The sequence below is a fragment of the Fukomys damarensis genome, unplaced genomic scaffold (assembly GCF_012274545.1).
Source record: "Fukomys damarensis isolate Sample0158 unplaced genomic scaffold, DMR_v1.0_HiC HiC_scaffold_25, whole genome shotgun sequence".
NCBI classification, from domain to species: Eukaryota; Metazoa; Chordata; class Mammalia; order Rodentia; family Bathyergidae; genus Fukomys; species Fukomys damarensis.
The window spans coordinates 18849803-18865811 of record NW_022900937.1 but is presented as its reverse complement, the minus strand read 5'-3'; the positions used below and the strand labels follow the sequence as shown (position 1 = coordinate 18865811).

Genomic DNA, 16009 nt, shown 5'->3' with positions numbered 1-16009 from the left:
GTGTGTGTGTGTGTGTGTGTGTGTGTGTGTGTGTGTGTGTGTGTGTGTTTGTGGTGCTGGGTTGGAACCTAGGGCTTTATGCATGCCAGGCAAGTATTCTAACCCTAAGCCACGTCCCCAGCCCTGCTTTTTAAAAAAATATTTATTTATTTTTATTTTTTGGCACCAGGGATCCAACTCAGAACTTTGCACTTGTGAACCAGGCGGTGGAATCACTGGGCCCAATCCCTGGCTTAATCGTTAATTATGATAGGTTCACTCTGACTCTATTTCTTCTGGAGTATTGGTAGTTTGTGTCTGTATAGGAATTTGTCCATTTCATTTATGTTATCTAGCCTGGCCCATACAACTGTTCACAACACTCCTTTGTAACCTTTTTAGTTCTATAAAGTTGGTAGTAATATGTTCTCTTTCATCTCTAACTGTAGACACTGGAGCCTTCCCTCTCTCTCAGTAGCTAAAAGTTGGTTACTTTTCTTGATCTTTTTAAAAGGACTTTTACTTTCATTGATTTTCTCCTATATTTCACTTATTTCTGCTATAATCTTTGTTATTTCCTGCCTCCTGTTTTGGGCTTAGTTTGTTCATTTTCTAGCTCCTTAAGATGGGAGATAAGCCTAGTAATTTGTAATCTGCCTACTTTTCTTTTTGGAGACAGGGTTTCACAATGTGGCCCAGTCTGGCCTTACACTTATGATCCTCCTGCCTCATCCTCTTGAGTGCTGGGATTACAGGTGTGCAGCACCACGCTTGGGGATCTTTCTTCTTTTTAATGTAGGTACTTAGAACTACACGTTTTCTCTTCAGCAGAGCTTTGGCAGCCTTTCCTAAGTTTTGGTATCTGTGTCTTCAGTTTTGTTCATCTCAAGGCATTTTCTAATTCCTGTTTGATTTCTTTGTTGTCCCACAGTTTGTTTATGAATGTGTTATGTCCATGTATTTGTGCATTTTCCAAATTTCCTTCTGTGATTGCTTATTTCTGTTTTCCACCCCTAGCCCTGCACCCTTTGCCCTGGTCAACTGTTCATCTGGGTCCCCATACTGTATCTCCCCCAGTCCTCTGTCAAAGCCCTGCTTCTGTGCTCACCATGCTTAGGAAGCCCTAGGGGAAGCAGAGGACATGAGCCCTCCTGCAGGTGGCCTGGGGAGCGCTGTGCCACACTATGCCCAGGACCAAATCCTGCTCCTTTACAGTCATGGCAGGAGGTGCCAGCAAATCTCAGAATTCTTCACTGGCATCTTAAGGCCATTGTTTATCTGCACACCTGGCCCAGTTGTAGGCAGTTAATTCCTCAAAGTCTGTGTTATTTCCCAAGCACTTTCATATTTTACAAATGTAATAGTTTTAAGAAACCAGCACTTTCATAGAGAAGCTACTTCTGATAAGGTATAAGACATCACTGAAATAAATTCACTTTTTATGGGTAAAATGCACAAATAAACAGAAGTATATCAAATCAAAGATTTGTTAATTGTTCTGTTGAGCACCTACAGATGCTAGATGGGAATTCATTTTTTAGCTATAATGTGTTGAAAACATATACATAATCATAGCAATAACCCATTTTTCTGATTGTCATATTTTAGACAACCAGAACATTCTGAAACACATCTGTGAACTCAAAAATGATTTGCAAGATAGTTTTAAGTGCTTGTGCTTGACATTTACTTTTCTTTTCTGAGCCCAGAAACTTACTTGTTGACCTAGGTTCCACAGTACTCGTCCTACAATAAAGGACAACTATCATTCTGTATCCTCCTCCCTCCACATCTGTGGACCACCTCAGGGCAGACTCAGGGCGCAGCCTCCACTCCAATCATCGCAGCCCTCAGCCATTCAACCCACTGGCAGCCTGGGACCTGGTGGCCCAGACATCACTGTGTCCCCTCCTGCTGTTGCCAGCACACCGGGAGCCCAGGCACTGCAGAGCATCTGATGGCTGGGGGGCTTGCTTGGGACGGGGGACAGTAATTCCACTTCTACTCTGACGTAGAGCCTGCAGTCACCCTGCATGCCCTGCCTGGAAGCCCAGATCTGGCTAGGTCTGGAGCTGTCCTGCCAGGCCCACTCAGCTCAGGCGAGTACAGCGTGAGTACAGCGTGGGTGACTGAGATCGCTGTGTGCTGACTGCATCAACGCAAGCCCATCGCTTCCCTTCATTACAAAGAGGTGTGAGCCTCTGCATCTCTCTCTTCAGACAAGCCAGTTTGACCTTCCGAAGGCCACCTGGGTGTCTGACTTCACTGAGTAGTTTTAGCTCTGCTGGGGTCACCACCAGGAGAGCAGCGCTGAAGTCAAGATGGTTAGATCTTGGGGCAGGAGGGAAGCAGTCACTGATGAGTGAGGAGGGGTCACAGAGATTAGAGTCCTCTCAAGAAAGGGCCCAAGACAATCACTGAGTGGAGCTGTGAGCCAGGGAGGCTGTTTAGCCTGGACAAATGGCTCTGTGTACTTCAAGAAGCTCCAGAACTTTCCTGAGTGTCAAGTCCAAACATATAGGCAAAATGGTTGGTAAAACTCAGCGAAAAGAACACAGTAAGCTCGGCAAAATTTTACAGTCCTAGAGGATATCAATACATCAAAGTTTAATTCAGTACCATATTCAAAACAAGGACCTGAGTCATTGAAAAAAGGCTAAATGTTATTTACCACGCTCTGTCAACAGGCTGCCAAAAACAAACACATTTTAGAAATATTTCTCTAAACAATGCAGATTTTCTCACAGATGTCAGAGGTTGAAGTAATAAATTTCAGTTGTCTAGATAACAGGGGGTCACCTTATCCCCTAAAATAGAGACATCTAAGGTAGCAGGCACATTGCTTACAATGAATGGGATCAGGGACTTGGGGAAGACCTGATTACGTAAGGGTCTGTGATTTGTTTTTGGTGGTACAGGGGATAGAATGCAGGCAAGTGCTCTACCACCGAGCCATTATCTCCAGCCCTACACAAGGGTCTTAAGGTAAGACGTTCTGGTGAGAGAAGCAACTCTCAGGCACCAGTGTTACCTTGGAGACATCACTCACATCCTGAGCTACCTGGCTCCAAGCCAGATAAACCCCACCACCAAAATTAGACTGGGCTGGCTAGATTTCTGATCGGAACACAACTCCTCTATTTGTCATGGCTGAATGTGCTGCTAGCAGGTGGGGCCTGGGTGGAGGTGGGTCTCTGCGGGTGTGACCTGGAAGGGTGTATTTTGTCTCCACGTCTCCCCTTCTCTCTGCTTTCTGGATCCCTTAGGTTGAGCACCTTTTCCTTTGCCAGGCCCCTCTGCCATCCTGCTCCTGCCTTTGAGCCAGCTGAAACCCTAAGCCAAAATTAGCTGTGGGTGTCAGGTATTTTGTCCCAGTGATGATAAAACGACCAAGAGACCTTGGCTACCCTTTCGGCACCTGATCTGTGGTCCAAGTTCATGGCCACAATTCTTATTCTTTTATTGTTTCTCTTTGCATATCTGGCGGCCACCTCTGGCTCTGCCTCACAGTTCTAGCCCCTGACTCTCAGACTGATTCTAACATTTGCTTCTGGCCATCTGGGGACTGGGTCTTGCCTACATTCAACTGGTTTCCCGATTTCACTCTTCGCCAGGTCAAGGCAGAAAGTTAAACTGAATCCTTGTAACAATAAAATGCTACACTGGGCTTTGCTAGAGCTATTTTGTACATGACTCCAAATATACCCATCTTGTTTCAATTGGGCTCTTCAGTGTAGTACCTCTTGATCTGACTTTTCTCTATCAGGAAACAGTGTATACTAGCATCAGGTGCCCATACCCAGCGAGTTCAATGGTGCAGCCCCTGGATGGTTATATTCATTCACGAACAGAAGCCCTACAAGTCAGAGGCAAATGAAGATAGTTAATTGCCCTGTGGGATCTGAACAGGCTGTGCAGAAGTTCTTAGATGTGAATGTGCAGTTACCTAGGACGCTCACAGATTGTGGCTACCATCCCCAGAAAGCCTTGTAACCTAGACCCAGGATTCTGTTTTCAACAAGACTCTTGTTGCAATAGTAAGAATTCTGATGCGTTAGCACCTGGACAACTCCAGTGGGAACACGATCTCCCAGCCCTGGGAAATCTGCCCCACCCAGAGGGCAAACACAGGAAAGGTAAGGCCCAAGCTCTTTTGAGGCCAGGATTGACCACCAAAAACAGGCCATCTGGTGAATCCTTTCCTAACACTCTTACTGTAGAACATTAGCTTAATCCCAAGGTCAATTTGGTTTTAGTAAATGTCAATTTACTCAATTTAGTCAATGTCAATTTCCCAAGTTTCCAAAGGAAGATATTTTAATATTGTTTTAAAGTAAATGGGGATGCTAAGTTATATGTTTCTTCTTGACTAAGGAAGAAATACTATGAAGAAAAACATATCAGGTCATGTAAGTGATACTCTACTCTCCTTCATGGAATGTTAGTCTATGAAAAAGGCTCATGGTTTTTCCCAAATTAAATACGTAAAACATTTAAAATTGATAGCAATCACTGCTACTTTAATCCAGAAAACCGTCACATGAGCTTTCCAGCTATATGCATATTACCTGTGAGGAAAATCTCTACACGAACGTTCAGAAGTCCCAAGAGCCACCCTGCCCTGCCAACCACAGCATAGTCCAGGAGTACAGCAATCTGTGTATTCCACTAGGTAGGCCCCACGTTTCCCTGGGTGCTTCCCCGAGCAAAACTGGAGCGGGACCTCAGGAAAATTGGATTAATTAGGAGGATTCTGATGGGGATAGGATGCTTTTGGAATCTAAGATGACAGAAGATATTGATGAGCTATTCGATCCAGGAGGCCCGTCTGATATCCGAGCTAATGGAGTCTCCATTTGTTTCAGGACGATGCCTTCATGTCTGCACCAGTATGGTTTATGGCTTGCAGGGGATATATGGACTGACGGATGCAACTATTAAGGATGCCAGAGCCCCATTCTTACTGTTATTGTGATATGTGTGTGCGTTTGTTTTTTCCTAGGAGGATCTTTATTTTTTCTCCCAAATCTCATAACTGGTTATGCAGATGTTTAATTGAGAGGAATAACTATGAATTACGATTTGTTGTTTTTTTCTTTCAAACTTTCCAATCTGAATCATTTATCGCCTTCCCTCTCTATTTGCAAGTATTCTAAATATTATAAAATTAAAGCCCCCAAAATAAACACTGCTGGTAGGTGAGCCCAAGCCCAGATAAGCAGTTTTAAAAAAATGTGAACGTGTCTTAATTGAAAGCCCTGTCTACCAAAATGTAGAAGAAAGGAATTTCAATTCAGAGTGAGAAGTAGCAAAAGTCAGTTGAGAAAGAAATGCAGGTAGATTGACTCCAAAAGGCAAATGGACAGTGGAACTGGACCAGTAAGGGGATCAAGGTACGACACCTCAAACTATGAGAATACTAGTTGTTAGTGTACTGGAACACACAAGAGGTTAAGGATACAGTCTCAAGGAAATGCGTAATTAGGAAATGAATACTGAACTGTTGATGTAGAGCTTTTGAACCATTTTTTCACTCTGCTATGCTCTGAGTAAATACAGCAAGGAAGGCAAATTTTACTCGGCTTATGTCTGCAGTTCAACTCTGACCCCTGCCTACCAAAGAACTGTAAATATCTGTTATGGAAAAAATGATACTGCTTTAATTTCCAGCTCCATCCCCATCTGGCTGGGGAGAAGATCAATTAATATTCTCATGTTTTGTCTTTAGGGCCTGTGACACCCCTGGGACCAGCCTGTGGGACAGTTTGTCTTCGCCGGGATTCTTGCCTAGCATCAGGCGAACAGGATTCAGGACAAGGCCAGTTCACGTAACACAGCTCAAAGCATACAACACAACTTGCTCCGAGGGTGTTGGGCATTGTGCTTCATTAGGAAACAAAATATAAGCTTTCCACATCATTAGGAATGACTTTAGGAGTGAAAGCACATAAGACGATGCCTCACCTCATCAACAATGCACTGCAGAAGCTGGAGAGGCTGCAATGGAAAAGAGGAGAGGAAAAAGTATTAGGCTCCATGCAATATCTTTACAGTGGAGTGGAAAGAAAAAAATCATTAATGCAATAAAATATAGCAAGATTAATCAACAACAGCAAACTCTTATAAAAACATTGATGCTCAGGATGTTCTATTATTTCTAATGGTACCTAATCTAATACAGGCAGTTAAAGGTTTGCATTTTCTTCAAAATGCAATTTGCTAAGTTTAAAACAAGGCATTCAAGCATGCAAAGGAAGCAGCCATCAGGAAAAAGAAAAGTGAATTTTTTTTCTGAACTCATAAAGCTTACCATTAAAGATCCCTGGTTTTTCTGAATCTGAAAAAAGGCAATATGTAATTAGCATGTCATAATCAAAATGACTCACTTGGACACATTATGATCACTGAGAGAAAATTATTGCATTGCTGGTGGCAATCTGTGGGCATGTGTTAACACAATTTACATAATGAAAATACACAAATGTTAATAGCTCGCTTCTCATTTATAGGCGAAAGTCAGCAGAATGTTAATTTCACACAACACTTTTTAGTACCCTCCAGGTTGTATTAGAATAGGGAGAAAAACCATAATCCATTTCAAAAGGCTGTTTACGATTCAGATATAAATAATGTTTTATATTGCTAGATTGTGAACACTGGGCTTAATGTTGCAATCATTGCTAATGTTATGAAGCTCACTCTTTTTAAATTAAAAACCGATTTATTTAAAATTGAAATTAAATCATAGTCAGAAATTAGAATTTTGGATTCCTGCCAGTGTGTGCTCACAATTCCCTATTTTGTGAGGAAAACTTTAATTATGTGGTTGAAGTATTCACCTCTAACTTCAGAGCGGGACAAAAACTCCACCTTTTCCAAAGTAGTTTCAACTGGTTTCCAGGGTAGCAAGGCTCTCTGGGAAAATCAAATTCATGCAAGTGTTCCACCATTTTTCAGTGACTGGGAGGAGACCAATGTGTCTGTTCCTACTCTACATGCTGAGGGCAGGCTGCTCTCCTCTACCACTACAGCCTGTATCTCTAGAAAATTACCAAATATGACAAGATTAATAAATCATCAACTTAGTGATTAAAATATTGAACACTCTTAATACCTCCCCCAAATGCCTATAGTTATTTTATATTCAGTGAAGATGGAGTCTCCATTACTTAATGATCTAAGTAGGAAATCTTCAGTAATCAAATATTACTACTGATGGGCCAATTATTTTCTGGGACATGTGATCTCTAACCAGCTGATAAAATACAGGGAAACCAGATGAATGTGGTAGTGTATGCCTGTGAGCCTAGCACTCAGGAGGCTGAGGCAGGAGGACTGCTGAGAGTTTGAGGTCAGCCCAAGGTACAAAGTGAGTTCAAGGCCAGTCTGAACTACATAGTGAGATCCTGTCTCACTGCCCCATATATGGAAACTTGCACTACTTCCTTTTATATTTTTAATGGTCCTTTTACAAATTCTTTCCCATACACACTGTCGTTTCATTTGCACAACCACCCAGGTGTGTGGAGAGGACGTCTGTATTTTGTGGTGGGAAAACCAGGCCTCCCAGAGGGCAGGGCCAGGCATGGGCCTGGTGATTCTGGGCTTCTCCAATGTGCCTTTCCCTCCAGCATCTGTACTGCACTTGCCTGCAATCATCACAACATTTAAAACAACAGGATTCACATTCACTGATGCTTGGGACGGTATGACCAATGACCAATCTTGGCGAGTAGGTCTAGCGTGTGAACATTTCTTTTGCATCCACGTGGCTAAGAAGCAAACCCTTCCCCCTAGTGCTTGGATATTTTCAAAGTGCCTTCCCACGCAGCATCTTAGCTGCCCAGGCTGTCCACTCACAGCCGCCTCCCTGGTCACTGTGACTCCTGGAACCTCTGGTTCCTGGCTGCCTGGCTCTTGGTCAACATTGACAAAGTTCCCGCTTTATGGTGACCTGAATGTCCTGGCTCCTACAGTCAATGAAATTTCTGGACAAGGCTCTGCAGGTTTGAAGATTCCAACCACAAAGGGAGGCAGGGTTGTTCACCACCGCCTTGGAGTAGTTAGGAATTTAGTAACAAGCCGTACCACCTTTACAAAGGCCTTGACAAGCCCAGGTAGCTTCTCCTATGAAATGAGGCACCTAGGGTATTTGCCTGCCTGCCTTGCCTTGCCTTCCCTTCCCTCCCCGGCTCCCTCCCTCCCTTCCTTCCCTCCCTTTCTAAGAACACTCCCTCCATCCTACACAGTCTTAATAAAATATATCTTCTTCGGTAGGAGAGTTATTTGCAATAAGCAAAGAATCAGGAATCTATTTTTGACACCAAAGAAAATATTTTTCACAAATTTCCAAGAGCCAGGGGGATTTATAAAATTCTCTGAGGAAAACATGTGGCAAAAATTCTAAGAGATGTTTGGAAATGACTTTAGGAAGGGACTGAGGCATTGTTCCCAGTACCATGAGTTGTGCAACTGAATGCACAGAGGGGAGACTTTGCTTGTGAACTGGGATCTTACAGGAGGCCCCCACCTTGCTTTGGTTCTGAGGGTTAACAGCAGAATGACTTTAAGACAACTTAAAAGTTGTCCACTTTAACATTTGCTCTTCACTACAAGAAAGAAAGAGCAACACCACAGTCCTTTTTATGACCTTATAACTATGCTGTTTTGACCAGGTTTTTAAAGACAGATGTTTTTACCAGGCTTTATTACATAGTTTTGATAGCAACATATTACATGCAACCACCTTCATAAATTTTGTATTAAGGTAGCACTGCCAGTACCTGAAATTGATTCAAAATGCTCAAGATACTCAATTACTTTTTAACACTGTTACACAATGCTGTGACTCATATCTTCTGTTTCACAAGAATCTGATGATGCAACATTATTGTAATTGATTCATTTTCTCAATTAAATAAAGCTACTGTGCTTTTCTTTATATGGATGCCACACAGACCATAGAGTTAGATGTATTAGCTCCTTTCCCCGTCTCAGATATATTGCCTTAAAAGCTGTATGCTGTTCCTCTGTTAATTCCACCAGAAAATTTAATGCCACAGCCATATTTTTCAAATTCTGAACTACCACGCACTCGACTGTATTTATATTAGGCATATTTTTCACAGCTAAACTCTTTGTTGTTTACCTTTTTCAAGATCATATTACTGTACAGGCACAGTGACCGTAAAACAGATCCAACCAGTCAACCTCTAGTCATTGCTTCTGCTTTTGCACACAGTTCATGAAAAAGTGAAGCCCCCGGTTTTATAGCACATTAAAAGTGGTACTAAGGGGTCTCAACATAAAATGTTAGCTTCCTGAGTGCCTATCTTTGTTCTGGGTCTGCTTTCCAAACGCTGGCTGAGAGAGGAGTTCAGAGGAACACAATAACATGGTTAGGGCTGATGCGTCGCCTGCACCTCCCAACACACAAAATGCTGTTTATAAAACTGACTTGCCCAAGTTCACATGCCTGCTTGTACATTCTGCTTGCATCGAGCAGTTTCCATGTCTAACTAGTACTATGGGGCAATGAATAAAACAGTAATTGCTCCAGATGTACACTTCACTAATCGGTCTCTAGAACTAGTAGTGTTTGATACACTAAGCAGATGAACCTCTTCCCTCTTCTAGGCACAGCTTTTTTTTTCTTCTTTCATCAGCTGCTAAAGCCAACATTTAAAAACCACACTAAGAGGAGAGTTACATGGTGCTCAACTGGGGAAGAAAGGTTTCGTGAAAGGCAGCCACAAGCACCAGTTTGGTCTTTCTGTTTTTGTATTAATAGCCATCATCTACTTCTTTACAAAGATTGTACAATTGGCAATTAAGAAGCTCCTATAACATGAATGTCTTGAAAATGATTCCGGAACGGAACTGCCAGCGCAAAACTTTGCTTGTGGAGTCTCAACTGTTTGTTCAATGGTGTCTGCGATAAAAAACCATTGTGGAACCTTTATTTTATGCTTCCCTGTCTCAGAGTTCTTTTTACATGCAATGATAAGACAGACCATGCTGCCGGCCCCTTTACATTACATTCAGAGGCATAATCAGAAAACTAAAATAGTTCCACCTATGGAACTTAGAGAAGACACCAGCGGTAGCTTTCATTTTCTCTTTTACTCTCTGAAATTATGGCTTGCCCTGCAGCTCTTGTCGGAGAGATTTATGTATGACCTAGGTCATATCTTCCAATAGCAGTTGACAAATATTCTCTTTACATATTTACTGCTTTTCAAGCTTGTGATATTTTCTCTTAAACAGAATAAAGCAATACAAAATCACATCATTTGGTTGGAATTTTAAGAGTATCATTTTCATTTGTTGTGCTACGGGCATTATATTCCAGCTTTCAAAATAGAACTCTCTACCCCCGTCTCTCTTTTAACTTAAAATTTCAGGAACCACAGCTATGTTGCAAAGAGTTTCTTTTAAAATTTGATGTATTAAGCCATAACTCTTGATAAGTATAAACAAGGATTATGGTAAACTGGGACTTTCATGTTCTAAATGAAGAATTATGACCTGAAGAACTCTGCAAATGGAAAGGACCCCAGAGATGCTCTGGTTTGACCTACCGACTTTGCCATTAAGGAAATCGAGGCTCAGAGTGGTCCACCGCGCAAGGTCACAGAGAGAGCCTGGCTGACCCTGGCCTAGGAGCTGCATGCTGGGGAAAATGCATGCACTTGGGAACCAGCCAGATCTCCATGGCCTCAGCAGCCTCCTCCCCTCACTGGGGCTCAGGGCTGTTGTCTTTGACGGGGACGGATAAGCAGCTATAGAAACCTGATGTCTAGAGGCTTTGGGAGCTTCGCTTTCTCCCACTAAAGCAGAAATGATAATGGTATTAGGTGCTGAGACACAGGGTGGCCCCACCTCCAAGGCTTTACAACTTGCCAAAACAGAGCATTTGAGTTCGATCCCTGGTACCAACAAAACAAAACAAAACAACAAACAACAAAAAACAGAGCATTCAAATGTGAAAAAGTCTCTGATGAGAGGGGAAATCACTTCTATAAGCTTTCTTCTCAATCCCTTATGCTATGAACCTACAAATTTCCAAATGATTTATTTTATTTTATTTATTTATTTATGTTTTGGTACCGGGGATTGAACTTGGGTCCTTGCGCTTGCAAGGCAGGCCACCGAACCGCTGAGCTAAATCCCCGGCCCCCAAATGATTTATTTTAAAGAGGGAAAAGAATGAAATTTATTCTGCCTAACTACAAATGGGGATGTTGCTAAGGTGGCATTTTCACTGAATGCAGCATGACACATTATTTCTAATAATATAATACGCACAAGTAGAACTCACTTGCCTTATCCTTTTTCCCTGTCTATCGGCCTCTGTCCTTGTTCAAGTTCTTGTCATGCCTAGGAGCCTGCTGGTCTGCCTTGTACAGACTCTAAAACAGGCAGCTTGTAACAGGACAGTGGGCAGCTACTGAAAGGAGTATAAGAAAGTCTCTCGGACTCCCACAACCTAAGATCCGCTCATTGGCAGCTCCTCTCTGCTCACATCTCAGACTCCAGCTGGCGTGCTGTATGCAGGAGTGACCAGTTTTGAAAAGTGTGAAGTAGAAATTCCCGAATTTAGCAAACAGCTGGGAGGAATGGAAAGGTTCTCAGACGCCCAGCGGAGGGCACAGCTCAGATGGGACCTGACAGAAAATCATCACAGCCATAAATTAGATCACTTGGCTCCCACTGTTTCCCAAGTATCAAGGACAAGGCATTTTCACACAAAATACAACAGCTGGAGCATCAAGGTACGGTGCAACATTATTCATTTGCTGGGTCTGCCAGTCAGTGAGCAGGGAAAAAAGGACCCGCTTGCCAGTCTGTGCTCCTTTACCTTTTGTGTGTTTAAAATGGATAAAGCTCATGTCCTATCCCACATACGTGCACAGGAGCCACTGAGAATCCTACTCTGGGAAAATATGCATTTTAATTTTGTGAGAAAAGCAGGGACTTAAAATTGTGATTCAAAATAATCAATGCAAGTTACAAAATTAATCTTTTTACTAATGGTACAAGGTCTGGCCAGAGAGTTTATTAGGTACCTTCCTTTCAAAGAAGATTTTAGATATTTGCTATGTCATATGTTTCTTCTTTTTCTTTTGTTCCAAAGAAGAATGGCTTTTAGAATCCAGTGTAAGAAAATCAATTGTGTGTGTGGAGGTGGGGAAGGGACGGTGGGGAGAGGTGTTGCTTTTTCTGACTACTCTGTTCTTTATGGTCAAATCAATGTGCTACAACAAAAATTTAATGCATCACGATGTCTGGAAGGGTTTCTGGAGCAATCGTTCAGTTTTCATCTGTTAGCTTAAACCCTCCCTGTGTCATAGAACTCTAAGCAACACTGGAGTCACCTAGTCCAGCCTGCCCAAGGAAGAAGTTCACTTTATAATATTCTTTTTTTGTTTGTTTGTTTGTTTGTTTTTTGAGACAAGGTCTCACTATGTAGTTGAGACTGACCTGGAACTCACTATGTAGCCCAGGCTGGTCTCGAACTCACAGTGATCCTCCTGCCTCAGCCTCCCGAGTGCTGGGATTACAGGCGTGCCCCACCACGCCCGGCTTCGCTTTATGATATTCTTGACAAGGACCACATCTTTGCTAGAAGACCTCCAATGATGGAATTCCAATGATTCTGTGTTGTGAAGCTCACAATACTGGAAAGTTCTGTATTATTTTTTTTTTGGTACCAGGGATCAAACTCGGGACCTTGCGCTTGCAAGGCAGATGGTGGAACCACTGAGCTAACTCCCTGGCCCATGTATTATTTTAAATCCAAGTGCTTCTTCTTATAAGATGTGCCTGTGATTTTGGAGCTGTGATGAATACATCTAACATTAGCTCCTTACATATTTGAAGATAGCTATCACATCTTTACAACGTCTTCTCTTCTGAATAAGCACCCCTACTTTCTTTCTTATGGCCAGTTGCCATTTTGGGTACCTTCTGATCTTCCCTCTGGTATGGACATTCCAACAATAGTCCCCACACCCAAGCAGCAGCCATGGGCTTCCTGGGAAGGTGACTTCCCGCTCAGGTATAGGGTGTGGCATGGTTTCACCTTCTCTGCCACTGTGGTCACCTTCCTCTGAATGTGTATCCGTACACATACAGCAGTCACAGGGCTAAGTTCCAAGCTGCCCAGTGGATGCCTGAAACTGCGATAGTGCTGACCCTACAAGCGAGTCTTATCCTACATTTGCACATCCAAGATTAACCTTGACCTTTTCACTCTAAGGAGGCACTTGATGGCTCCTCTTGAGCACATCTGAATCACCAACATGAGTAACTGTACTTTGGGGCTATGATTAAGTAAAATAAGAGTTACCTGAACACACTGTGATACCATGACAGGTGATCTGATAACCCAGTTAGTCAGGGACTAATGGGCAGGTAGTGTATACAACATGGACACATACATGGGACACAAGGGATTGGCCTGAGGTTTTATTGTGCTGCTCAGTGGTGGACAGTTTAAAACTTATTTATTTCTGGAATGTCCACTTAATACTTTTGGACCCTACTTGACCTAGGCAGGTAACGGAAACTGCAGAAAGCAAAACTGCGGTTGGCAGGGAGCACTGTATGTTCCTCACCTGCCCCAGGGCACAACTCTGCACTGACTGGCTGTGGTTGTCACCTTGATCTGGACCCTGTACACTACACAGCAGAAACTCAGAGGCTAAATGTACATTCACTCTTTTGAGAGCCACACTGCATAGCTGGGCTCAACTGTAAGAAAACAGAAAAAGGAAATACTGAAAAATTAATTATTTTAACTCTTGAATGCTGTGTCCGTAGGAGACACACATGAAATAGAAGAGTACATAAAAGAATTAATTTTGCTGTGTCCGTAGGAGACACACATGAAATAGAAGAGTACATAAAAGGAGTGGATGAATAAATCGGTTGTGGAACTGGACAAGACTGAAGAGGTTGCTGCTATCTGTTCCTTCTTCTGTGCCACAGATGTTGGTCTGGCTGAGGAGAGGCCCGTCCAGCACTGAGGCAGGATCAGAGGCTCTGGAGTTTGAAAGGGTCCCCCGGGGTTTCCATGCAACCTAGTTCCCCACTTGCCGGATCCAGGGACTCTTCTACACCACTCCTGCGTGACGGCCTGCTGTGCGAGTCCACCTGATGAAGGGAAGCACCCACCCTCGTCTCAGCACTACCCTCCCGGCAGTACAGAACCACGTCTTCTCTAGAGATAACTGCCAGACTTCTTGAGACGCACCGACCCTGTAGCCAGCGACATTGGCTGGGCAGAGTGGGAGTACGGGCCGTGGCAGAAAAGGAACCGAACTATAAACCGAAAGCTCCAGGATGTGAGTTAATTCTTGATTCCTTCTGATTGCAAAATTTGCTTTGCCAACATGTAAAAAAGTAAATATGAGTCAAATACACACTTCCAGGATTATGTATGTTCATCAAGTACTTGTACTATGGCTGTACTAGATTCTAGAACCTGTGAGACAGATAAAATTGCTGGTCTATAAAAATGAATGCTGTCTTTAAGATCCCCGCAACTTAGCAGTAGGGCTAAGACTTAGGCACAGTGCTTGCATTCTTCTGAATGCCCTGAAGGGTTTGGAAAGATGGACTTTTGCTTTCCTCCCTCAAGCTCCACAGATTTCTAAGACATTGTCCTTCAACACCCGCCACCCTCGAGCAACACTTCTAGACACTGTGAGAAAGCTTGTTTCCAGTTCTAGGCTCCAAGTATTGTTTTGTTTTGTTTTGTTTTTCTCCTTTAAACCACTATATATTTCACAACATTGTCTGGCCTGCTGAGATCCAAGATAAGCTGCAACTTCAGCCAGTACTTGGTTCACACAGGATGAGGAAGGAATGGATCTGAAATACAGTTACACATAATCTTGCTAAACAAGTGCCATTCTGGCTGGACTGTAAATGAAATTAAAAATAGATTTAAAGAAAGGAAGTCATGGATCTAGAATGAATTACATAAAGTTTCACTTTGGTTTCAGAGTTTTGGTTTATTCCTTTCATATTCTGATCGAAATAAATTAGGTTTTAATAAACTCCAAGGAAGAACTCGGAGCAGATGGCTCAGCATTTTTTCACTGTTGACCAAAAAACCTGTAGTTCCAACAAGATATCGCATAGATCTGTTAAAAAATGACCAGATAAAAGCAGAGGTGCCCCTGTGTTTGTGAGTGCACACACGCATGGCTGTGCTGGGGGAGGGATTCCCATCTCTTCTGTGCACTGTTTTCCCAGCATGCTGTAGATCACAGATCTAGGACACCACCATCACCTCCTGGATGTGGAGGCTGAGGTCTGAGGGTCAGGCAGCTAATAAGAAAAGCCAGGACAAGAATTCAGGTTAGCACTATGAGTGTTATTGGGGTAGAAACCATACAGTGACAATGACTTAAGCTGTCACCTGTTGGGCATGTCATTTGCTCCTCTGGTCCCTCCCTGCCGAGCTGCCAGTGCTTTCAGCTGCCTGGCTACCAAGGAGGCACACAGCTGTCCAAAGGGCCGGGGTGGAGAGCAGCCTCTGGCCGGGAACTCTCTGTTGTTTACAATGTTTTACTACACTAGAACCAGAGCCAGGTCAAGGTCTCTTCATGCTCACAAGGTCCTCTCTGCCACCCATTTCTGAACACAAAACAAAACAACACAAGCTTCATGGCCCCCCGCTCTGGTCTGCCTTCCTCAGACTTTATAAACCCCTCATAAAGTGATTCATCCTGAAGTTTTTCTTTCCTTCTTACCAGGGTGGTCACCACCTGCAGACCTTGCTGGTTCAGACTTACAGGGTCCACACTTGGCGCCAACTGGCTGCTTTAGTTTCCCACGATTCCTTGGAAGTGACACCTTGACTCATTATATAAACTATCTATCCCCTTCCTGGCTCCTAGAGGACCCTGGGATGCTCTTTCCACTTGGTGTGTTCTGGCAATCTGCAGTCCTACATTGCACCAGATCTTTGGTCGTTTTAGGCAAGTTATTGATTTTTCAATGAATTTAGCCTGTTTGT

General features: G+C 43.1%; 1 protein-coding gene across 2 annotated transcripts in view; it reads right to left on the bottom strand.

Annotated features, from left to right (window-relative positions):
• The window catches only part of Map2k5 (mitogen-activated protein kinase kinase 5), a 243336-nt gene that overhangs the window by 50343 nt on the left and 176984 nt on the right, over positions 1-16009 (bottom strand). For both annotated transcript variants that reach the window (XM_010643300.3, XM_010643297.3), the window contains exons 18-19: positions 6290-6316; positions 5944-5976 (exon numbers count right to left, since the gene is read on the bottom strand). In XM_010643300.3, the coding sequence (XP_010641602.1) occupies positions 5944-5976; positions 6290-6316 (60 nt within the window). The remainder of the gene's footprint in view (positions 1-5943; positions 5977-6289; positions 6317-16009) is intronic.